The 23,396-nt window shown below is 50.3% G+C and overlaps 8 protein-coding genes across 8 annotated transcripts; 3 read left to right on the top strand and 5 right to left on the bottom strand.

The window, feature by feature from the left end:
* Window positions 1-1,634: 1,634 nt before the first annotated feature.
* Window positions 1,635-4,873, bottom strand: FIBRA_07494 (uncharacterized protein; the record flags this gene model as incomplete). Its single annotated transcript, XM_012329175.1, has 4 exons — window positions 1,635-2,637; window positions 3,731-3,899; window positions 3,941-4,484; window positions 4,541-4,873. The coding sequence occupies 4 exons, from the start codon at window positions 4,871-4,873 to the stop codon at window positions 1,635-1,637; spliced, it is 2,049 nt and encodes a 682-aa protein (XP_012184565.1).
* A 1,019-nt stretch (window positions 4,874-5,892) lies between these two features.
* On the top strand, window positions 5,893-6,353 carry FIBRA_07493 (uncharacterized protein; the record flags this gene model as incomplete). The annotated part of the gene is made up of 2 exons (XM_012329174.1): window positions 5,893-6,254; window positions 6,329-6,353. 2 exons carry the CDS (start codon window positions 5,893-5,895, stop codon window positions 6,351-6,353), a joined length of 387 nt encoding a protein of 128 aa, XP_012184564.1.
* An 830-nt stretch (window positions 6,354-7,183) lies between these two features.
* FIBRA_07492 (uncharacterized protein) lies at window positions 7,184-7,591 on the top strand (the record flags this gene model as incomplete). Its single annotated transcript, XM_012329173.1, has 1 exon — window positions 7,184-7,591. One exon carries the CDS (start codon window positions 7,184-7,186, stop codon window positions 7,589-7,591), a length of 408 nt encoding a protein of 135 aa, XP_012184563.1.
* Window positions 7,592-8,265: 674 nt separating this feature from the next.
* Window positions 8,266-9,235, top strand: FIBRA_07491 (uncharacterized protein; the record flags this gene model as incomplete). The annotated part of the gene is made up of 2 exons (XM_012329172.1): window positions 8,266-8,534; window positions 8,599-9,235. The coding sequence occupies 2 exons, from the start codon at window positions 8,266-8,268 to the stop codon at window positions 9,233-9,235; spliced, it is 906 nt and encodes a 301-aa protein (XP_012184562.1).
* Window positions 9,236-9,800: 565 nt separating this feature from the next.
* On the bottom strand, window positions 9,801-12,175 carry FIBRA_07490 (uncharacterized protein; the record flags this gene model as incomplete). Its single annotated transcript, XM_012329171.1, has 15 exons — window positions 9,801-9,854; window positions 9,928-10,117; window positions 10,173-10,329; window positions 10,387-10,715; window positions 10,778-10,821; window positions 10,879-10,957; window positions 11,010-11,060; window positions 11,117-11,189; window positions 11,248-11,265; window positions 11,322-11,503; window positions 11,566-11,655; window positions 11,717-11,725; window positions 11,779-11,805; window positions 11,861-11,924; window positions 11,980-12,175. 15 exons carry the CDS (start codon window positions 12,173-12,175, stop codon window positions 9,801-9,803), a joined length of 1,563 nt encoding a protein of 520 aa, XP_012184561.1.
* A 2,035-nt stretch (window positions 12,176-14,210) lies between these two features.
* FIBRA_07489 (uncharacterized protein) lies at window positions 14,211-16,469 on the bottom strand (the record flags this gene model as incomplete). Its single annotated transcript, XM_012329170.1, has 6 exons — window positions 14,211-14,408; window positions 14,473-14,845; window positions 14,897-14,944; window positions 15,003-16,023; window positions 16,078-16,348; window positions 16,404-16,469. 6 exons carry the CDS (start codon window positions 16,467-16,469, stop codon window positions 14,211-14,213), a joined length of 1,977 nt encoding a protein of 658 aa, XP_012184560.1.
* Window positions 16,470-17,881: 1,412 nt separating this feature from the next.
* Window positions 17,882-19,333, bottom strand: FIBRA_07488 (uncharacterized protein; the record flags this gene model as incomplete). The annotated part of the gene is made up of 1 exon (XM_012329169.1): window positions 17,882-19,333. The coding sequence occupies one exon, from the start codon at window positions 19,331-19,333 to the stop codon at window positions 17,882-17,884; it is 1,452 nt and encodes a 483-aa protein (XP_012184559.1).
* A 583-nt stretch (window positions 19,334-19,916) lies between these two features.
* On the bottom strand, window positions 19,917-22,041 carry FIBRA_07487 (uncharacterized protein; the record flags this gene model as incomplete). Its single annotated transcript, XM_012329168.1, has 15 exons — window positions 19,917-20,018; window positions 20,087-20,187; window positions 20,258-20,441; window positions 20,502-20,749; window positions 20,799-20,864; window positions 20,924-20,965; window positions 21,013-21,067; window positions 21,118-21,272; window positions 21,325-21,343; window positions 21,393-21,411; window positions 21,465-21,592; window positions 21,664-21,758; window positions 21,814-21,834; window positions 21,872-21,978; window positions 22,031-22,041. The coding sequence occupies 15 exons, from the start codon at window positions 22,039-22,041 to the stop codon at window positions 19,917-19,919; spliced, it is 1,353 nt and encodes a 450-aa protein (XP_012184558.1).
* Between the last annotated feature and the right edge of the window lie 1,355 nt (window positions 22,042-23,396).

Raw genomic sequence — 23,396 nt, 5'->3', positions numbered from 1 at the left:
CTGTAGCTGGTTCAAACGGCCTCCCTGCACCGCATGCTGGGCCTGGATCCGCTCTCCGTGCTGGCCATTATGTACTCCGAGACGGATGTGTGGCATGTTGGGTACCGCCGCCTCGACCTTACCCTCCGCTACCTCCGCTACGTCCTCACCGTCCACTCCCCCTTTCCCTTTGCTGCCGTCGCAGAAGCGAGGGAGCCTGTTCGCACCGGCCACCCATCTTGGTTGTGTGACCTCCACCGTGCCCTGGCTACCCTACCGTACCCAGTTGCGCTGGACATGCGCGGGTCTCACCGTCGAGTTAGTGGACACCGCTCTGGCAGCTCTTGGTCGCACCATGGGCGATATGGTACGGGGAAACCTGCTAGCGTCTGTACGGGTACCGTTCTTGTGGGGTCGGAAGGTATACATACCTGGTAGGGGCGTCAGCACATGCCCGCCGCTGGAGTTTCGAGCACACCTGAATATCGACGACAGGGCCGACCGTCTCGCGCTAATACGCCTTCTGTGTAGTGACCACCCTCTGGCGGTGGAGCAACTAGGGCGCGTTACCCCGCCTGTGCCGCTTCTGCCAGATGGAGGGCGTCGTGGAAGATGAGGCTCATGTGCTACTGGACTGTCCGGATGGGAGGCTGAGGGCGTTGCGTGAACTATTTATGGATGAAGCCTTCCACGCGGTACCGGTCCTCCTGCACATGCGTCGCTCTCTGTCGCTCGCCGACTGGTTGCTTGCGGTACTCGAACGGCGGGCGTTGGTGGCTCGGACGGCTCGATTTGTGCGCAATGTTTTTGAACTCTGCGCGGACGTGGTGCTGTGGCGTCGGTCGCTTTAAGGCGGTCGGGTGTCGATAGGTACGTCCTCTTCATCCTGTTCTCAGTCTTGCCGGTATTGATTGTGTGGACCTCAATACGACTGGTAAGCTGCATACAAAGTTCTGGATAGCGAGTGTAAGGCCGTACCTGGGGGACTGGGGCAGTGTCTCGCGACTCTTTCCCATGTGGTGGGAACGCGGGTGTCGGCTCCTATACCGGCCGGTGGTGGCCAGGGGCTTCATGTGTGGTCTGTCTCTCTAAGTGGCGTTCGCGGCGGGAGTGGCAGGTGTGTCTCATTGGTATGTTGTACGCGTAATGTAGTGCCGTAGTCGTAACTGCAGGCCTTGCATCAGGCTTATTAGTATCGTATGACGTACCTGTACCGCCTTTGCGAATCTATCCTTCTCCGCGGCAAAAGTGATACCATGTATTGGAGGACTTGAGGTTCATGATGGTTTTAAAATCATAGATCGATTCTGCGTGAATCATCCTGTCATGGATATCTTCGCCATCTTCGCAAGATGTCTCGCAAAAAATACGAAAGCTTAGGCTTCATGTGATATTTGACGCATTCGGTGATTGATCGTGGAACAACGCTTTGGAGAGAAAAAGACCTAACCTTGGTACGCGCCACTTCATCGATATCTCAGTATATGTAGTCCTCGCAAACCAGAAAATTTCCTATAGGCTGCAACGTGGAATGACATCCATCAGCGGTAAACTAGCTGTAGATGGTCATATAAACTCACACCGTTTCCGAGTAAACGAATCGCTTCCCGTTTTCTCGCCAGTTGAAAGTGACGGATCAAGGCTGAGATTTGTTTCTAATGTCGATCCTCCAAAGGTTTTACGGCCCCTACCTCAAGGAAGGGGAAGGTGGCATCAAGAAATGACGTGATCCGTGGTAAATCTTCGTTCTCTGTCTCCAAAGCAAGTGAATTAAAACTGATCTTCTGTAGTTTATGTGACAAGATGGGCTGGGCCTCCAATGGTAGAAGATTCAGTCGAAAACCACCCATATGTAGTATACTGAGGTCAGGGCAATGTTGCGCGAGCCATAGCGTTGAGCCGATGGAAGGCATATCCGATGAGAACTCGTCATCCATGAATAGACTTGTGAGTCTAGGCCAAGCTGCCGCCATTTCCTCAACATCGTGGTCGACGACAGAGATGCAATACCGACTATGAGAAAATGTGAGTTTGAGTTCACGAAGGTGCTGTAAAGATAATAGTGGGTATATGGCGTCGAGAAGACGATGTTGTCCTGCCGTGCTGTTAACTATTTGAATACCAGAAGTCGCATCGAAACGCATCTCTAACACATCTATAGTGTTTGAACACGCATGTGACAGGGTATCCAGATATTTGTGTAGCTTCTCGACACCAACAACTCCAGACAACTCGCTAGAATAAATCTGGACTAGGGAAAGGCGTTTCAAGCTTGGTAGAGAAACACCGGCAAAGAGTTGGGTGAGTGTCTCTATGGCCCCAGCTAACGATAATCGAACCAAGGTCTGCAAGCAGATCCCCGCGAAGTCGTGAACTGCCCCTGGGGCCAAAAGTGAGATAGTAAGGTCGGCAAGTTGTTCTATGCTGCTGAGTCTGCGCAGCAAGGGACCACCAGGCGCCGTTCTTCCCACATAAACGCGACGGAGAAGTTTGCTAGTCGGTATCCAAGATGGGAAGCCTTCAGTCGCAAAACTGACCACAAGATTGAAGGACGTGAGATTTGAGACCTGAGACGACACGTTTCGCATCGACTCTGCGAAGGCGAATTCTAAAGTGCGTCTCGCCTCGACTGAACTTGAAGGAATAACCTCGCCTGCGCTGGATACACGTATTCTGAGCGTATGGAGGGTTTGAGTTGCGAAGAATACAAGTGCGAAATCGATGAGTGTGCGCTGTACCCAGGTGAGCTCCCGCAGGAGGGGTAACAGAGGTTGCGCCAAGTTCTTCTAATGCAAATGAAACAGGGCGGACGTCTCAACCTTTGTGGTAATGCCTTTGATATATACGAAGCGGACACGCCGCGCGTATTGCCGAAATTTTTCCCATCTACATAAAGGTATGTCTGTGCAAAGACACTGAAACGAAGCTTGTTACTACGCGTTAAGCTAGGCGGGAAGATTGGAACATACCAATACATCATCGTTTGAACCACTCCGAACGACTCCAATATTGCAAACAATGGCATTAAATTATTCATCTCTCTCCACAAGGCGTCGAGCGCAGGTTCACTGAATGCTTGATAAACGCGGGCACATCTAGCTAGTGAGCGACAGGCGCGCGCCCTTCTGTCTCCGCCGTACGGTACCACCAGTACTGATACCAGGTCCTGTCATCATGCTGCCAAAAATATGAACGAGGATATCGTGAGTCTGTAGCGCCACTTGGCAAGCAGTCATAGTGAAGTATTGAGATGAAAGAAGTTAGAGTTGGGGTTGAACAAGACAGCCTGTGCGAAGGTAAGACAAGTGAATAGAGTTTACTGATAGATGCTTATGATGAGCAGGTGACTTACTGCGGTTGCCAAACGTCGACGTTAAAGTTCAATCCAGATCTCGCCAACGTAGGAGGTGCCCATCATGGCCCAATGGTTGCGTTCACGCGAATAAGCAAGGTATACTTGACAGACTTGCACACACCTATTCAGCATTGTTTTGGAAGTATTGCATAGGTCCTGGACGCGAATCGAGCTCCTTCAACGAAACCCAAGCTGTTCTCTCTCCAACCGTCGACTAGGCCTCTTGAGATTGACCCAAAAGTAAACTGAGAATTACAATTTGAACTCAAATATGCTTATCAGGCCGGTACACCGATGTACATCTCGGAAATCGCTTACAATCACAATAGTATATTCCTTGTGTGTCATCCCGTAGGTAGACTGTAGAATCAAGAACGGACAGAGATGATAACGTACAAGAAATGAGACGATGACTCATCGGACTTCAATGGTTGTAACTCGATGGGTGCCTGAAAGAGAACGGAATACAAGAGTCGAACCCCAGCTCGTTTGTCCACGGAAGTCTCCGTTGGACGCTCTAGAATGTCAGACGGTTCACTCCACCCCTTAGCGACTCCAGTGTCCTCTGCAGCGTCCTGTTGAATCTGCACACACCACACTGCTCACTCTCCACATGTTGGCACAGCGCACTCAACGTGCGGAACTCTGCACCACAACCGCTATAGCCACGCGGGCAGCGGTAGATTCTGTCTGCATGGGCAGGACTCTTAAGGTGCTGGTTAAGTGCGGGAAGGGTGTTGTACTCGCGGTGGCACAGGTAGCACTCGAAGCGATCGCCATTCCAGGCGCGGTTCGTTGCCCACATCTCCACTGTCTGTGTGGATGTAGAGTACCCCTGAGGCCCACCAATGAGCCGCGCTGGATTGGTGATGATGTTGTTCCTGTCGTACTGGACGACGACACGGTTGAGCGTCTCGCGTGTAATGCGCGACGGACAGGTGCCCGATTCGAGGTGGAGGGTGAGCGCAGCGATAGAGGGGAAAGCACGACTACACCGATCTCCTGGGCATTCGACTGTGCGGCCTTGGTGAATAGATGACTTAAGGTGGGTCCGCAGGTGCACATCGCTCTGGAAAACGCGCTTGCAGCTTGTGCAATATGGATGCTTCTGACGATTATGCTCGTGCAGCCCCACCTCAAAGTTGAATATCTGCGCAGCTGCATCAGCGCCATAGTGAGCGTAAACTCTATGAATAAATCCTACACTGTTGCAGATAGGACAAAAGTAATGGACATTCTCGAAATGAGAACGGAGCTTGTGAGAAGAGGGGAAATGATCATCGCAGCGTTGACAATAGAAGTGAACAGAGCTCTGCACGTAATGCTGCGTGAGTCCCAGCTGTGACGGAAAGTCCCTGTTGCATCTGTAGCAGACGTTGTGTGCGTTGGAGTTGTCTTGGTGTTGTTCGAGGGCACGTTCGCTCCCGAAGTAGCGTTCGCAGCGGTCACAGTACTCCATGGAAATGAGACGGCGTTGCGAAATCTACGACGATGCGGTGGTTGGAGATACGGATAGTCAAAGAGAGCTTGAAGGGTCATAGATCGCTGCATTAAGTTCAAAGGCCGCACGTTATGGTTACATAAGGTCGATCTGACCCTGAGTGCCTATCTCTCAGGAGTGGAGGAGTCCTTGAGAATTCTTCAGCACATGCGTTTACTCTCGTTGAACACTTCCTCTACACGCGTACATATTTGTACCTGTGAGTTCAGCTCAACTCGCTCTGTGCCTTTGCAAATCAATGTATAAGGCCTAATATCCGAGTTGATAGTGGCCAGATTTTGTATACAACAGGCCAAGTGTTACTTCCCGTACCTCACTTGTGCGTATGCACCTGTTTGCTCTACTCCTTTCCGATACACCAATAGCTTCTACTTATAGCTCCTTTTCCCCAACAAATCCTCTTCATGCCACCTTGGATGCCACCATATACGCCAAAGTGTTCCCCGCTTTGATCTCGCATTAACACACACCACACAGTAAGTATGCGATTGCATTTGTATTGCGAGGGGGACTCAACGTTGTTGCATAAAACGTGCAGATGCCAGTAGCTGAGTATCGTAGACGTTACAAAGATACATTCACCAGTACTCGTGCTCTGCACGAGTACGAGGAGGACTTTGGAATTCATTGTGACACCTGCAAGAAAGTCTTTACGACGGACAAAGCCCTGTCGAAGCATCGTATCAAGGCACATCACCATTGTGTGCACTGTGATCAGTCGTTTTCCTCTGCAGAAACACTATCTTCCCATGATGCAAAAGAGCACTACTGCTCAGTATGCGATGCGGTGAGTGATATCCATACACCTCAAATACAATGCTTCTATCCTCGTTCTCAGATGGTAATTTCGAAGTGGGAGCATTCTAAAGAGAGGCATCAGACTTTCTGCATCAAATGCCAACGCCATTTCCAAAACGTGGATGGTTTTGCAACGCATATGAAGTCCTCCGCACACCAGGAGCGAACGCTCGTCTGCCCCAGCCGAAACTGCGCAAAGCGGTTCATTTCCGCAGCTGGCCTTGTTGCTCATCTAGAATCCGGCTCGTGTCCTTCGCACATGACGCGCAAGCAGATAACTCAGCTCGCCATTGATATCGACACTACCAACATCGTCACAGACCCATCCCATCTGCTCCACGACTCGGGTGCACCACCTGAAGCATTTGCGATATGCGCAACGGAACTCTCGTTCAATGGGCGCAAATATGAGTGCTTCTTGTGTCATCACGAATATAAAACTCTTTCCGCGCTCAATCAGCACCTTGCGAGCCCCGTGCACGATGCAGATATATACTGGTGCCCCAAAGACTGGCAAGGATGCGGCACTAAGTTCCGTGTGCTTAGTGCCCTTTGCCAGCACGTCGAATCCGAAAGGTGTGGTATTCGGCGTTTCAAGGACCCTATGCAGGAGGTCATTGGGTCAGTTGCGGACAGGATGAAGGGGTTGGTGTTATAATATCGCCGCGACCCCTTGTCATCACTGTGTTATGCAGCGAAGACAAGGAGTTGGCAGTCTAGGCTTGGTCGAGTCCGGATCTATGGTATTGGTTGTGTTCAACATCTGTCTCAACTCTTGTATTATCCTGTTTCCGATCACCGGCAGCCGCCATTTGCGAATTTGAATTATGTAATATTGCGTGACTGGTTGTTCGTAACTTAAAGTGGCGCCGCGACAGTTGCGAGAGCCGTTGTTCTTTTTCCTTTGCTCTCTCACGACAAATTATAGTTTCTTCAAAGACGGTGAATCATTATAACAATGTATCTATTTTATTTGTTGACCGCCTCAGTCTTTTCCGTCAAGGCTTCCTATCTCTATGGCTTATTGCAATCGGTGTAATCGTACCTTTCGCAGCGAAGCCGCGCTTCAGCAACATAAAGAGGACTCCCCTAAGCATCACTACTGCGACGATTGCAACAGGGACTTCGCCACCGCAGAAGGGCTTATTCAGCACTACACTAACCATCGAGCTCACTCGTACTGCCCTCGCTGCGATGAACATTTCGACGATGACGACGATCTCGATGACCATATAGAGGAGTATCACTATTACTGTCATCTCTGTAAACGGTAAGTCCTGTTGTCCCGTATTGCCTAAATCGCGCCGGTGACTGGCAGCAGGTTTTACGACACCGAACGTGCCTTACAAGATCATTGTGAAGATAACCACCCTTTGTATTGTGGCGAATGCCAGCGGTGGTTCCAGAGCGAGTCGAATCTCAGTGCTCATCGCAAGTCCTCTGTGCATCAGGAACGCACTATAGTTTGCCCCGGCAGAAACTGTTCAAAGCGCTTTATCTCCGGTGCGGGCCTCATTCTCCACCTGGAGTCTGGAGCCTGCCCTTCACGTATGTCTCGTGAGCGCATCAACCGCCTCGCCGTCCAGTACGACACGACCAATGTCATTACTAATCCCTCACGCCTCATCGAGGGATCTGGTGGGTACACCCTACCCGAGCGCACTGTCACAACATGGGCGACGGAACGTTCGTTTAATGGGACCAAGTACGAATGCTTCTTGTGTCATCGCGAGTACCGGACCCTCGCGGCGCTCAACCAGCATCTCGGCAGCGCTGCCCACGACGACGATATCTATCGGTGCCCGAGAGGCTGGCAGGGGTGTGGCACTGAGTTCCGAACACTCAGTGGCCTTTGCCAGCACGTCGAGGCCGAACGCTGCGGCATTCGCAGATTCAATGACCCCATGCAAAGTGTTATTACTTCCATGTCCAGCGCTTTGAGGGGCCTGATTCTGTAGAGTATATGGCGTACCCCGGATTTGGTCTTGGTGGGAGTGCAGACTATGTTTGAACGCATACTGCACTCGAACCTAGACGGCTGTGCATGTCTTGTATATCTAAATTTCGCGTCCTGCTCGTCGTTTACTGCTGTCTTGTTGTCTTGCTGCACAGTTGTTGGTTATCCCGATTGTTAGACTGATGTTTTTCCGAGATTGCTACCACTGCCATCTGATGCTGTGTATGTACAATAGCGTATTGGTCCGAGTCTGACTGTCAATGCAGCACTGTATAAACGCGGTATTTGCAGTGGTGGCAATCTAAGTGTCAAATTGTGCGAAGGCATGTGACATCCTCATGGTATACTATGAGGGCACGTACAATGGCACATGGGACGGGTCTTCTGTCTCAGTCACCGTTGTTTATCGTCTTTCCCAAACCTCAACGCTTCGCTTGCTGGTCTTGGGAGAACAAAGTGGATACATAGTCGGCGCACTATACATCAACAGCAGTACGTATTTGTATTATACAGCATCAGGTCGATATTTCTGACAATGGTTGATTGCATCAGCTCCTCGACATGGCTTTTTCTTGTGGGATATGCAGCCAATCTTTCTCAAGCGCAAAGAAGTTGCAGAAGCACTTGTCCTCGAAGCATCAGGAAGATATATTGCACGTCTGTATCCAATGTAACATGGTCTTTTCCTCGTCGGTTCTCCTCGTCCAACACCACATGCTGCACTACAACCAGGCAATGGCGACACTTCAATTAGCTCAGATCGGACTAGAGTTGCAGTACTACCACACACAGCTGGCCCAGTTACAGCAATATTTCCATAATTCCCCGCAGCCACCCATCGAGCGCTCTGTCCAGTCTGCTCCTGGCCATGAAAGGGATGTTCACGATGACGATAATCTTGATGGTATTGAGGGATATCATTACTGCTGTCATCTATGTATCAAGTAAGTGTAGTAATATTTCTTTTCCAAATCTCGTATATAGCGATAGCATTGACATCTTTCGTAGATTTTATGATGACCATTTGACCCTACAAGCTCATTGCCGTGAAGAGCATCCCTTATACTGCGGAACATGTCGGCGCTGGTTCAAGAACGAGTCAGGCTTGGAGGGTCATCTAAAGTCTTCCATACACCAAGAACGCACTCTCGCCTGTCCAGGACGCTTGTGTACTAAGCTCTTCCTCTCCGGAGCGGGCCTCGTCAATCATCTCGAATCAGGTGCCTGCCGCTCAGGTGTGTCCCGCCAGCAGATAAATTGTCTCGCGATTCAGTACGACAAGAACAATATCATCACAAATCCGGCACGACTTATCCATGGTTCCGATGGATACGCCGCGCCGGAGAGCGTAGTGACGATATGGGCGACGGAAAGCGCGTTTAACGGGCGCATGTACGAATGCTTGTTGTGCCACCGCGAGTTCAGGAAGCTCCATTCGCTCAATGAGCATCTCGGAAGCCCCGCACACGACGAGGAAATATACAGATGCCCGAAGGATTGGCAGGGCTGTGGCGCTGAGTTCAGGACGCTCAGCGCGCTCTGCCAGCACGTCGAGTCCGAATCCTGTGGCATTCGTCGGTTCAAGGATCCGATGGAGAATGTCATTGGCTCGATATCGGGGAGCATGAAGAAACTCGTTCTCTGAATTTGAAGCATCAGGTGCGCCTTGATGTCATTGCGATAGCGTGTCACCGCTAGAAACGCTACTGTCGTTGTAGAATTGACTTTATTTGATTCAATGCCCCTTGCAAGTGTCTTTCGCTGTCGCTCTGTTCGTTACCCTGTATGCCTGTAAGTTCTGCTTGACCTGTATTTGTAAATTGGCCATGAACTTTTGACCGTTTCCAACTGTTCTACTTGTTATCATGCCTCCACTCCTGTTACTTGACTGTACGTTGTGATAGCCGCTACTTCGCATACAGACGTGTTCCGATAGCCGCGAGAAATGCTATACGCATACAATTTACGCGCATATAGTCAGTCTGGATCGCTTGGCCAGTGGTGATCACAAAAAATCGAACCACACCCAAAATGTGTCAACTCCTTCAGCTCTCTTTGCGGCTTCGATCATGTCAGTTCGTGAGCATTCGTTGGGCCAGTGTGTTGAGTAGTCTGGATTGCAGAACGTGGCATTGATTCAACATTACATATATACACAGTTCGTACAATGCATTCACATCATCGCGTCATCTGTACACACAATTACAACTTCACAACACGTAGCGGAAATCCCTGTTTTGAATGTCCGTTAAATCTAGATATGCCTGGAAAACGTAGATTCACAGTATAAGCATTGAAAGCCTAATAATGACCAGCAAGAAGAGTGGCACTACGTACCTTCTCTACTTTACGCTCAACGCGCTTGCCATCTGGAAGGACAACCTCGATGTAGACATCGTCGTAAGTTGTGTCAGGCGGCTCCGCGTCCCTGCGCTTGTTCTCGCGCGCGAGTAGGAGCCTGATAATAAGGAACAGAATCATGCAGCAAACATAACAGATGCCGATAATGGTCCACGGAACGTGGTTTCTGCAGACGCATCTTCAGAGATTCGGAAGGACGAGAGCTGCCGCTATCCACTTACCGAGGCACGTATTGCGCCTGCCACATGAAGGGTCCGGCGGCGTTACCGACACAGTAGGCGATCAGCATAATCGCGTTCACAGTGACTTTCTTCGTGTGCCCCGCGGTGACGTTTGTCAACCACGACAGTGCGAGCACGAAAGCTGTCGTACTGATCCCTACCCGCGACGAATGAGATCTTCAAATTCGGCGCGGGGAAGTCCTATCATACGTACCTGTCATCCACTGGCCAAATAGAAGGCCTATCCTGTCGCTCCAGGGGAGTAGGTTCACGAGCAGGATACCAAGCAGCGTCGGAATGAAATAGAAAAACCCGACCCACGCACGCGCGTTCTTCAATCGCGCGGCAATGTGCACGCCCGTGAAGATCGTCGCTATCTCCACGAACCCACTAACGATGCCCAGCAGGGTCGTCTGCAGGTCCGAGAAGCCGAACGAGGACATGATGATCTGCTGCTGGTTCGTAAGGGAGTTTGGGACATTGTCCAGCGCAGAAAACAGCGCGAAGAGCCATGTCTTGGGGTCGCGGAGCGCCTCGTAGAACCTGCGGATGCGTACGGTGTCAGTGAACCCAGGTCGGAGTTAGAAGGTAACGGAAACACATACTGGTCCTTTTTGAAATGTTTGTTCTCGACACCGGTTTGATTTGTCTGAGTATGAAGCATTTTTGATCAGCGAATGTATCAAGTCGATCGTCGATCGCTTACACTAATACGCTGCACTGCAGTCACTCGTTCTTCTTGCGTAAGGAACCACGCGTTCGTGGGCGAGTCTGGGAACATGCACCTATGTGGCGTGTTAGTATTACTGGAGCCAATCAGGATATCTGAATCTTCACCAGAATGCAACAGCGGTGATTAAAGTCAACAAGCCCGTTATGATTACAAGCCTAGCAAGAACGATCACGATTGGAAACGGAAGCATTTTCCGAAATAGTGATCGCACCATTGCCAAGGCTGGAAGCTAGAAGTGCTCGCGTGCAAGACTCCAAAACTGATGAAACCAATTATAATCTGGGCTGGAATAGAACACTAAGAAACTCGGAATTTTCACGTTTTCTCAGACATCAATCATACCTGTTCCATTCATCAAGACTGTCGATATTATCTCAGAGTTTGCATTTCAATAGATGGGATTCAAGTACACTTACACCAATAGCCGACTCGAAGTGTTTGTTCCACACGTGTATAAAACATAGACGTGACGATCATGAAGCCGGCGGTGATCGAGCCCTCGCACATTCCCAGAACTAGTCGGCAGACGAAAAGCCCCGCGAAGTTCTTGCACGCCGCGTGGCAGCATAGCGCGACACCCCAAACAAAGATGTTAGCACTGCGTCATGCGACGTGCGTGAGGTCTATACTACTAAATTGGATCGATTGTTAAAGACTCACCTCATCCACTTTCCGACGGGCAAACGTTGCAGTGCGAGGTTCTGGGGATACTCAAAGACGAGATAACTCAGATAGAAAATTGTTCCCAGCCTGAAAAAGACGAGTCTTGTCAATTGATAGATCATGACTATTTTTCAGTTGACGAAAATACCAATTATATCTGTTGGGCGTTGTTAGAAAATGTGCAAGATCCATACATAGGGGATGACTCACTGATTTGTCGTAAGGTGCGTCGCAGTCCTGGATTACACATATATCAGACGCTTTGGTCTCTAACTACTTTACTCGAGCGTACTTTATACCAAGGATAGCAGCGCTTCCGAGAGTGACCTTGTCCATAAATTGTATCCAATAGAGGACTCAAGTCGAGCTATCAGACATGCTAGGAAGCTCGTTCACGTAGTTCCGACTCACCACACATAAGTGGCATAATGTGCCAGTCTATCTTCCTCCTTATCCTCAATGCTTCAGCCGGATCCACCGCCATCGCTGTCCCAGCAACGAGCTGTGCGCCCGTGTCGACTTCATCATTGACGAGGGCGACATGGGTAGTCACTCCCTTCTCGTCCTCGAGGGACTCCTTCGTGATCGACTCTCGTTCAGAGTTCATCATGCGCGCAGCGGCCTGGGGGAGAGGACAAGAGGAGACGGCAGACGTGCACCACAGCTGGGAGTCCACTCAGAAGGGGTACCGATGCCAAGTCGGGAACATTATATTATCGGTACGGCATGTTCAGTCCGCTCCACTTCTTCTCTATCAGCTGAAAATTGCACGATAGTCTCGTGCGTGGTACCAGCGTCAAGGATCCAACAGACGTCAAGGGCGAGAGGCGATAAGGCACAGAGATAGGGATTTGCTTACATACCGGGGGAGAACTCGGAAGCGGATGTGAGCAGCGTGGGTGGTCGAATTCTAGCTTCGCTAACGGTTCGGCCAATTCGATGTGAGAAGAATGATCCCGAGAGGAAGTCGTAGATAGGTCGCTTTTCGTAACTCTTGGCAAAAGATGCGAGCGGTCCTCCCGTATCATGAGCAGGCGCTCCTGACACTTGCACGTACCTGTACGAAGTCACAGAAAACATCAAGGTAACAGAGGAATGTCCGCAAAGTGGACGATCAATGAGCAATGATGTGACACAGCGCGGCTCAGCTCGGCTTTTCCCCGTGGCGAAGGGGATGACGAAGGAGAGCAAAATCACGAAGATCACAGTAAGTAAATGAGGATGTATTCCGTACGAGAAGATGAAGTGGCGCACACGCGAGCGGAAATGAACCACATCTTCGGTCATGAGCCACAAAAATTTATCAATGCTCAATTAAGCCCATCTAGGCGCATCAGAATACCACCACTTGATCAAGGAAAGGTAGCAGCATGGCGCTGAGAAAGAGAGGAGGGCAATCGCAGCGAGACGAATTGATGAGGAGAGTTGGGGGCAATACGCTAACGTTCGCGCTTGAGGGAGCGCATGTACGATGAAGCTCAGCGGGGGGCATGTGACAGAAGATCAACGACCTACCTGACTGGTCCTGAGGTCCTAAAATGATCGCAATGCCCAACTCAGCTACTCGGCAGAGTGCCCAGATTGTGAAGCCGCCTTACAAGTAAATCAGCCCCGGACACGATCGACGACATCTCATACATTGTAGCAACAGGATAGCGTCAGACAGTGCAAGAGCTCGTTCTCGATATCGCAACCTGAAAGCGACGCATGCAGGATGATGCAACTGGGATTTCGAACCGAGCAGCATGATAAGGGCATTAACCGACGTCGACACATGGCATCTAGAGCCATCAGAGATGAAATATGAACAAGCCCGGCCCGAGAGCTGTTCAGAATTCAAGACTTGGTGTTGTGATCCATTGTTGCCGCTAGTTCCGTGTACACTGCAGCAGGAAAAAGGAAAAGTGGAATCCAGTCGAGTGTTTTATTTCGCGGCGACGCTTGACTGTGAGCGCTTGAGCAAGCGCGTCGGATTTGGATGTATTTTCAAGTTCTCACGCCATCGCGCGTCTTTCACTTGATTGACTCCATCCGCTCAGTGCTGAGACACTATTCCGTGATCAACGTCAACATCAGTGTTTACTCAACGCCAGAGACCAGTCCATCTTATTTCATGATTCAGAGTGCTTTCAAATGAGAATTTTCTGCGCGCCTTTTCGGGGATATCTGAAACTCCAAGTTGTGAGTAGCCATCCTGTCTATCACCTTCAACTAACACCATCGAGCTCATTCACGAGTTCACGAACGCAACATGTGCCGTTCTTATGTCCACTCACCTCAGTGTTAAGCCGTCGGCATTGACGTGGGTATATAAACTTGAATGCGCATGATTCCGTACAATTCCCAAGCAACGACCGAAAGTCGACTCGTCGACTTATATGCCCCTTCGAATCTCCTGCGAGCCAAGCACACTTTACGATGACGGAGGAAAACACTTGCAGCGTCAGGAGGGCCTCAAAGTAAGGTGCAATTCCGTGTGGACACATGTTGTCGAGTGCACAGGTCAGTTATCATCCTCACATTGAGATGACGATGCATCTATCGTCAAGGGTTGTCCAGCCTGAACTGACGGTGAATTGTCAGCCATGCTACACTTGCTTTGAGCTTCAAGCTTTTTACTACGCCCTTCTCATCACCTCTTATCAGAGCAGGTGTTCGTTATACCACGCAAATTCGCGTAGCAATGCGTCCTTGATAGTCGATGCGAGGTGCCATCTATGACCTTCCCCCTCGTAAAAGTGCAAGGCGACCTTCTCATCAGGTGCGTTATCCGTGATTTCTTGCAAGAACTTGTGTGCCTGGTCGGGTGGGACGACCCTGTCCAGTTTCCCTTGCATCATCTTCCGTGCAGCGTTACATTAGCAACCGCGACACGACGGCGCAATGAGAAAAGGCAGGGCTTACCAGGAGCGGAACGCTGATGTTGACTTCGCCCGTCTTACTGACAATATTGTAATATGGGCTACGGTCCTTGTACGTCTGCGGCACTTCGTCGGGGGAGCCGCCAAGGAGCTTATACATATACTGCATCTCGAACTTATCCGTGCTCTGAGCGAGCAATACGAGATCAGGAACTCCACCATATGTAGAAGCGGCAACCTTGTAGAATCTCGGGTTCGGTGCGAGGGTGACGGAGGCCATGGCGTTGTAGCCACCGGCGGAGCCTCCCCTGATCGCAACACGCGCGAGGTCAATCAACCCCTTGGAAGCAATAATGGAGACAGCATCTTGGCAATCCTGTACGTCGACGATGCCCCACTTGCCTACGAGACGCTCACTGGAGAAAACATGAAGGCGCCACCTGGATCGTAGTGGGGGCGGCACTCACATGTATTTCCGACCGTAACCTGATGACCCTCCATAGTTGACATCGAGCCTACGCATTGAGCGCATTAAAAACTTGAGTAAATGTAGAACCCCTGTAGTACACTGACCATGCGAATCCCCGGGACGTGAAGAACATTTTCTGCCAGTTCAAAACCTGGGTCTCCATACCTGTTGGTCCTCCATGAACCTGGACAATGCAAGGTGGCTTTTCGTCCGGAAGGCTCGTGAAATCGGGGTTCTTGGGAGGATAGTAGACGACGTAAAGAGGTTCGCCGCCTCTGTCAAGCGTCATGGGCTCTGGGGCGGAGATGTATGGATTGTAAAGTGAGACGCTCCCCGCACTTGCTTTCAAAACCGTGTAGGTCGGCGTAAACGAAGGAGCAGCAAGTGTACAGTGGAGAACTCCACCAGGGGCAGTGCTCATACTGGCGGTAAAAACGAACGTCTGGGGTCCCGTTTGTCGAAGATGCTGTGCCACCGTGTACGGGAAATCAGCAATCAAAACTGGATCAGAAGGCTTTGTAAGGTCGAGCATGTAAAGTATGTTTCGACCGTCTTGGAATGCGGTGAAGACTCCATAGCTGCCGCCGCCTTGGAGAGTGTATGGTTGTACTCCGAGTTGCCATGCGGGCTCTGCAAAGTCTTGCGAGATAGGCTTTGACAAGGCAGCAGCAGCGAACCCTGTCTCTGTGGAGTAGGTAAATGGGTTTTGGAACCCGTTCGACTCATCGGAGGTGTAGACGAGCTTTGTATCCGATATCCAGCTGGGATGGGTTACCGAGATCTTAAGCTTTCCGCCAGCAACGTAAATCGTGTTGGAGAGCACGATGTCACCGTCGACTATGGATACGTCTGCAATGTAGATCAGTGCACCCTCAAAGGGCATGTCAGGATGGTACCACTCCTGCCAAGCAATTTTGGTGCCGGAAGGGTTGAACACGGGGGCCGCATAGAAGTCGGCGCCAGAAACGAGATCCTTCTTCAGGCTTGTAGTCTTGGTATTTATGAGACAGAGAGTGTTAACAACCGCCTGTGATGTATCAATTGTATGATCCTCAAGAATTGATACGAGGAGATGTGTTTGTTTGGGGTGAACAGCAAAATTTGCGTAACGCCACTTGGGATTCTCTGTTAGATAAATATTAGTTTGCGCGAAGGGGATGGGTGCATCGAGGAGCGTACCAGGAGTCACAGCGACAGGGGTACCACCTTCTCGGACGGCATATACTCGGTTGTCCACAAAGTTAGAGAAATAGAGGGTGCCGCCGTATGCAATTGCGGCAGCACCACCATACTCCTGCACAGCCGAGCGAGCACTGTACGGAGAGGGGATAACGTCCTTGTTCGTCGCGGTATTTACAAGGGCACATCGTCCGCCATCGTCCGGCCGTTGTTCGTTATGATAGATGACTGATGTGACTGGATCAACGATAACGTCGTCAAATACGATGTTCTATCGGGTGAATCGTCTTCAGCTGTACACGGAAATGAGACCCGACGGAACGAACGCTTTGGACGGCAGTCTCGGGTGTGATGGGGGATACCCATCTTCCGTAAGGAGCTTCAACGGGCATGGTGAATTCAAAATGCGGAGAGAGAACTAGGTAGATTGCATCGACGACACGGCCCTCCTTTTAAACCAGCACTGGCACGAAAAACTGTATGGAAACAGGACTCTGAAACCAATGTTTGCTTAGGAACCTGATATTCGCTACCCCCTGAGTCCGGAGCGGCGTCCTCGATCGATTACCGCCGGACCAGTCTTAGTTACGGACGCTCTGCATGTAAGTACTTACCTGCTGGTAAGATGTGGATAATAAACTAGGGATTTAGAATAAATCAAAATAAACCGGTATTTGTTTGGCGATGCCGGTCCAGCAACAGGCGGGACCCCGAATACTGCATGGACACACCGTTTTTCAGAATTCTGCGCAGTGGAGGCTCCAGGGTTCCGCGCGACGTTTGCCACTAGTTTTGGCTGCTACTGTAGCGGTATACACTCTGCACTAGGTATACAGTGGCGCTTGCCTGACATATGGCTTCAACTTTGTGGGGACATCGTGACTGGGGTAAGCGTGGCAAAGGAGGAAGAGAGAAAGTCGACGAACTGGGATTGATTCAGGTGAGTGTCGCTCGTGCTTAAACGTTTGAACTGGCGGGATGGCGGAAGCTCATGTAATCTTCACCTAACAGCTTCACGATCCGCCTCAAGGACTATGAACACAAGCTTGCGGAGTGCACCCTACTGTACACTACTCGCGCTAGTCCAGCAACGAGTGGTGGGACAACAACGGCGAGAGCAACTTCCACGTCGGGTTCCGTTGCACGCCGGACCCCCCCAAGGGGCACTCGCTCAAGATGACTTGTACGAGGATGGGGATGAGCGCGGAATTGGGACATTTGCAGCAGCGGGCACTGAATACGCTGCAGACAACACCCATGACTACCACTGTTTGTAAGCGAAGTAAAGCGACCGGCACATAGGCTGTGGTGGTAGTAGCAGCAGCTGTCGAGGCGAGCAAGGAGAAGACACAGTTGGACAGTTGGATGCATGTGATTCCTCTGCTTCGTTTGTATTCATCGTTGCTCCCGTCCTTCCCCCCTGCTGCGTTGACATCGGTTGGACGCATTCGAGCGGTAGGACTGAGCGCTCAAGCCTCCTGACAAGCCCTACACAAGCCTTCATCTCAAATGGCTCAGTCTCTTGAACTATTATGGCGCTCCGGGCATGGTCAGTTCGTCTTTGATGGTTACACCTCCAACAACACTCTCGAATGGAGGATGTAAGGGCCCTAATAGAATGTCATCACCCAGTTCGTATGTTCCTCCCCCTGCCGCGGTGACCATCGGTGAGTAGCCGGTAGCAGTGGGCTCTCTTGCGTCTTGGGCAGGTGCTGGGGCCACTCGACTTCAAGTTGACATGGACGGGCATGAGCGAGCATAACTTAGTCTGGCTGTATTTCACGCTATACGTGAGGGACTAGTTTTACACGTATATGGTCTCTAGGTGTGGGTGGAGGGACGTCAGGTCAGGATTGATCAGTTCACCAGAAGGGGTCAGCACAATGAAACTGCGCGATACCATCTTGGACCAGCCATCACTCTGATAAATTCCTGGCAATCGTCCGTGGCGTGTCAACAAGCATCCAAAGCATCGGTGCGATCCTCCATCTATAAATCCAGAGCCCCAGATGCCGATGGCATAGGTGTTTCTCGCGCTAACCGTAAAAGGCCCCTCCGCATGCACCACCGTGTCCTCTATCCATTTTGAAGATCGACAATGGAAGGTAGCTTGAGGGACGACAGTGTTGTAAGGTGTCACATTTGCAACCGTAATGGGTAGTATCAACATTGCAATCCGCAATCCCCTGTTGGTAAGCGCAAACGGTTCCTTCCCAAACGACACCGAATATCCGCTCATAGAATCCGTGTAGCCAAGGTAACAGTCGGGTAAGGAAGGTAGCATCTGCGATGGGTGACCAGTGAACGCGGGCATGCCCGCCCAGTCGAGCACAGCAGGGTCTTCTGATATCTGAATAATTGCGTCCATGAGTCTGAAGAAGGCTTGGTCTGCTCCCTCTCCATACGCAATCGAGAGGCTGACGCCAAACATTCCCATCAAAGAGTACGCTCGGTCTTCTCCTCTAGTGACCCTCCTCTTTGCAGCCCACACCATTCGCTTTGGAACGTCCGAAGAACCGGGGTAAAAGGAGACCAGGTCGAAGGAATCTATTCCCGTTGCGCTCGCTAGTCTGTCTAACATTTGTGCGGTGACAGGATTTTCAACAGACTCTCCGCGAGAGCGCCTTTCGTAGACCATGTCTTTGTCCAGGTCAACCTCAAGATTCGTCAAGGGCACCCATCCTTTCCCGAAAAATTTGACTTTCTTTGGGGCTAAAAGTTCCTGTAAAGTCCACCCTCGTGTGAACCATTCATCCTGCTGTAGGTTGTCGATGGCAGTAGTGTCCGCAAGAAAGGTGAGGCATATCGCAGCATTCTGGTACCAGCGGTACATAGAACGAATTGATTCATCGAGCTCAGAGCTGCTCGCTTTGTCGATACAGCAAGTATCGGACCACGCGAATTCGATACCGTACTTCGACGCTGCCTCGCAAAACTGCTTTAGCTTTAGGAATCCAGCGTCAGGAGGTTTATGAGACATAAGCATCTCTTGGTACGTTGGCTCCTTGTTTAGCCAACGGTGAGATAGAATGGCGTATCGTGCATGCTCATTCAATAGACTAGTTATGACCGTTTCCCTGGAGTCGTCGGGCTGATCCTTGCATCGTTGCTGAATGGTTTCTTCTGAAAACAAGACTTGGAGGTGATCCTTAACGGAAGCCCTGTCCATGAGACGAAATTCGCGGATGTATATCAAGTGAATCGGCATGTTATTGAAAATATGCTGGGTTAACGCGTTGTTCACATCTATAGACATTTTGGGAGGAGACTCGAGCTGATTGTGCTATCAAGCTATTATATGACCACGACGAATTTGAACACGTACGAGGCCAGGGGTCCGTGGCTTGCGAAAGAAAGCTTTGTATAATTCGAACTTCATTACGATAGAGACACTGGGTGCGGCTTTTGAACAATGCGAGTCGTACCAGCATGTAAGATATTTACAATGGTACGACAGCCTAAAGCTGGAGCTGGAGAAGGCAGACGCACCGAGCCATCACAAAGTAATGTGCGGGAACTTTAACTTAAAGGTCGCCGCCGCCGCTCGGACGCCTTGAGCCCACCATGCTGCCCACAGGCGTCAATCCACCCGGGTGAGCATGTGACCCGCCCGTCCGAACCTTGCCATTCCCAATGCAAGTTTGCAGTCAATCTGATGGCTGCTCAACCTTTCCTGTATTCTAGTTATCTGCACACATACCATCAACTTCTGTCATTCAGCCTTGAGAAATTCAAGGGGTATGTAGCAACAGTGAACAGGTCTCATCTTCACATATATACGGGAAGAGCTGTCTAGTAAGCTACTGCTAGCGACATGATTTCTTGGCCCGAAGTGAGTGTTATAGATTGCATCGTGGATTTAACAACCACGCAGAAGCTGCATCAAAGGCTTGTTGAAAGTCCACTATGATATCGCTTATGTGCTCGGTCCCAACAGAAACCTACCGAGCATACCGAGCGTACCGTCAGCTCGAACCGTGCTATGAACCGATGACAAAGAATCACGAACTCGGATGAGGTCTGGCACCACACCAGATGCAAGCATGTCTTCTTCCGAAAGCTGCTGGTGCGTAGTGCTGGCTGGGTGAATGACCAGCGTCTTGGAATCACCTGAGCATGGGGATTGCATCAGATTTCTTGGCCACCACGAGGCCGTTCACAACGCTTGGTAGTGACCTACCAACGTTCGCAAGATGACTGGCTAGCTTCAAGCTGTCAACCGCTCTACTCGCGAGCTCTTTGGTTCCTCGGATGCCGAAGGTCAGAACACCGCCGTACGCATTGGGCCTTAGCAGTTCCTTCGCTCGGGCGTGCCATGGGTGATCTTCCAATCCAAGGTACGAGACCCAGGATACTTTTGGATGCTGATATAGCCATCTACGAGCAGTTATCAATGACTGTCATGTCAGATACTTTTTGCGTACTTGCTTTGCTAGCTCTAACGCATTCTCGCACTGTCTTTCTGCACGCAGGCTCAGCGTTTCTAGGCCTTGCAGTAGCAGAAAGGAGTCGATAGGACTCAAGGCAGCGCCAGTATCGCGCAAGAGCTCCGAGCGCAACTTTGTGGTAAATGCCCGTGTACGGAATTTTTCGGTGACCTCTGGGCCTTTGAATCCTTCCGAAGGCGTCGTGAAGCCTGGAAACCTTCCAGAGCGGTCCCAATCGAAGTGTCCTGCCAATAGTTCGGACACTGTTCTTGTTGGATTGACGAAGATGCTCACCTGAATCTACGATAACACCAGCGATGGTGTTGCCGTGTCCACCTATCCACTTCGTGGCACTGTGCACTGTTTTGATGATGTATCAGTTGCAAATATAGAGACGCAAGCAGAGCCGGGATGCTTACGAACAATATCGGCACCGAGGGTGAAGGGGCGAACGAGGTATCCTGAAATCATATGTGAGCTAGCCGCTCGGACTCCCACTACGGCGCACCTCCCATCCCAAAAGTATTGTCAACAACCAACGGAATACCATTCGCGTGTGCAATCTTCATGTTACTGGGTCAGACGTTGTACGACTCCTCGAATAATTGCTCACTCTCGCGAGTTCTGGGATGTCTGGGACATTGAACTTTGGATTTCCGATGCTTTCAACATACAACGCCTTAGTCTTATCGTCTATTGCTACGGCGAAGCTGGCAGGATCGTCGCCGGGAATGAACTTGACTTCTATCCCGAACTTTTTGAAGGTGCCTGTGGCAAACAAGGTATTTCAACGAGATTTTCATCTAGGAAGCTGACGAACGTTTGAAGAGTTTATACGTCTACCGGAACACTCAATTGTTGTGACGAAGGGGAGTGGAAGGTGCTTACTCCGTCATAAACATAAGATCTGGAAGCGCGGTTAGTTGATTCTATGTCTCAAAACTCGGCCTGAACATGTACGTAGATATGATATTGTCACCTGCGTCTGCCAGGTTCGAGATCGCCAAGAATTGCGCAGACTGGCCACTGGAACATGCAACTGCTGCAATGCCACCTTCAAGCGCTGCTATGCGTTTCTCAAATACCTCCTAAAAGATGCATGTGTTAGCTTGGTTAGATGTTTGCTCTCGTATGTGCCCAGCGAGAGTAAGATACTCACCACGGTAGGGTTACTTATGCGTGAGTAGCTGTGTCCGTCTGTTCTGTAGACAAGGAACGCTTCACGTAAGGAGAGCTGGGACTGTATTGGCACGACTGTGCATACCGAAGACCAAACAGGTCGGATCCGTGCTAAACCATTTCCACACACCCATAGTCTCGCTCTCAAGGTCTATTGCTCAACATATCAGCACCGGGACGAACCTGACAATCTTTGAATGAGAAGCTCGCAGATGCGTATATAGGTACTGCTCGAGCTCTGGTCGCCGGATCGACCTCGTAGCCCGCATGAATTTGCAGGGTTTCAAACTCGTAACTGTCGGCGAATGAGTTTATCCTCGGAAAGCGACAAGACTAAGAGTACGTACCTTGATGTCATTTGAACTGAACAAAGCTTATACCAAGGAGCGCAGTAGGTGCTGACAACGAGGTGCTACCTTTCTTCGATCCCTACGACCTCCCTCCCAAAAGCCTATAAACGTCTACTGCACCAGGTCCGCTTATCTATTATCTCACCTTCTCTCGTTGTTACCAGTAATCGCCTTTGCGGCAGGGTCATGTGTTGATGTAATTCGCCACTTCTATGTCAGCCCGCTGACCTTGTCGTAACTTGTACACTCAATGTTGTATAAGGTGCCCAATCATGGAACTGCGCCTCTTAAGAAACACCGGAAGTTTCAAATACAAGGCGCGGTCTCTAATGTTCGTTCGGGTCGCGGAAATGATGTCGTTGATATATTCAGTTGTGAGCATGTGTTCGTGGCGACGAAGTAAGCTATTACCAAACACGTACAAGTTAACCTCTCCTTCTCCGACAGCTGTTCATAGATTGTGCTTCGCATCATTTAGAAAAATTCCTAGTCGAGATAGGTCGTTCGCACGCATGACGCCCAAGACTTGAGGAATAAGGGACGAGCCGAAGCGTGAAGGACGTACCTTCTGAAGTTCTGCCTGTGGATGACTCCCTCTAACATTCGTACCTATTCGTCATAGTGTGTGACTTGTAATACCATGCAAAGTACTGGCATGCATGTACCTCGTACCACGCTCCCCACCCCGCAACACGGCCAAGAGACATGAGTTGGAACTGGCAAAACACTAATATCTCCCACTGAGATTAAAGCAAAAACCTTCCGACACGGGGAATCGAACCCCGGGCTATCGCGTGAGAGGCGATAATGTTAGCCACTACACCATATCGGATTATCACTGAGGCTGCAGAAGATATATAAGTTGACAAATTATACTTCTGCTGCACACCAGCCATTCGATGATCGGTCTTACTTGAGGTATTGGAATGGACATGTGTGGTGTTTAAATGGTGATTGCTTTGATTCTAAACACTGTGGAGATGTCCAATGGATTAGTGTATCTCTCCTGTCTTAGTAGTGGGGAACCTAGTGAAAGCTCCTATCGCAAACGTTATCTTGCGACCATTCTGCACCAATCGATAAGCCGTTGTGGACGTGCGGTCTGCTTTTGCCGTTTCGTGTCTCTTGTCAAGTGCTCATTCCCAATCTCAAGGTTTCATCCTATAGCTATGTCTGCTGCTCATGCATTACAGATTCACGAAATCATCGTCCCAATCTTTGGATTCATGGTGGAAAATCCTAATGGGTATGTGAAGCCGAAAAGCCGAAAAGCATTGGCTCGTTGTGCAAGGGTTTGTCGAGCATTTACCGATCTCGCACTCGACATCCTGTGGAGCCGGATGACAAGTCTCGTTCCTCTATT

The sequence above is a fragment of the Fibroporia radiculosa genome (assembly GCF_000313525.1).
Source record: "Fibroporia radiculosa TFFH 294 genomic supercontigs, scaffold13136, whole genome shotgun sequence".
Taxonomy (NCBI): Eukaryota; Fungi; Basidiomycota; class Agaricomycetes; order Polyporales; family Fibroporiaceae; genus Fibroporia; species Fibroporia radiculosa.
This window is presented reverse-complemented; position numbering and strand designations above follow the sequence as displayed.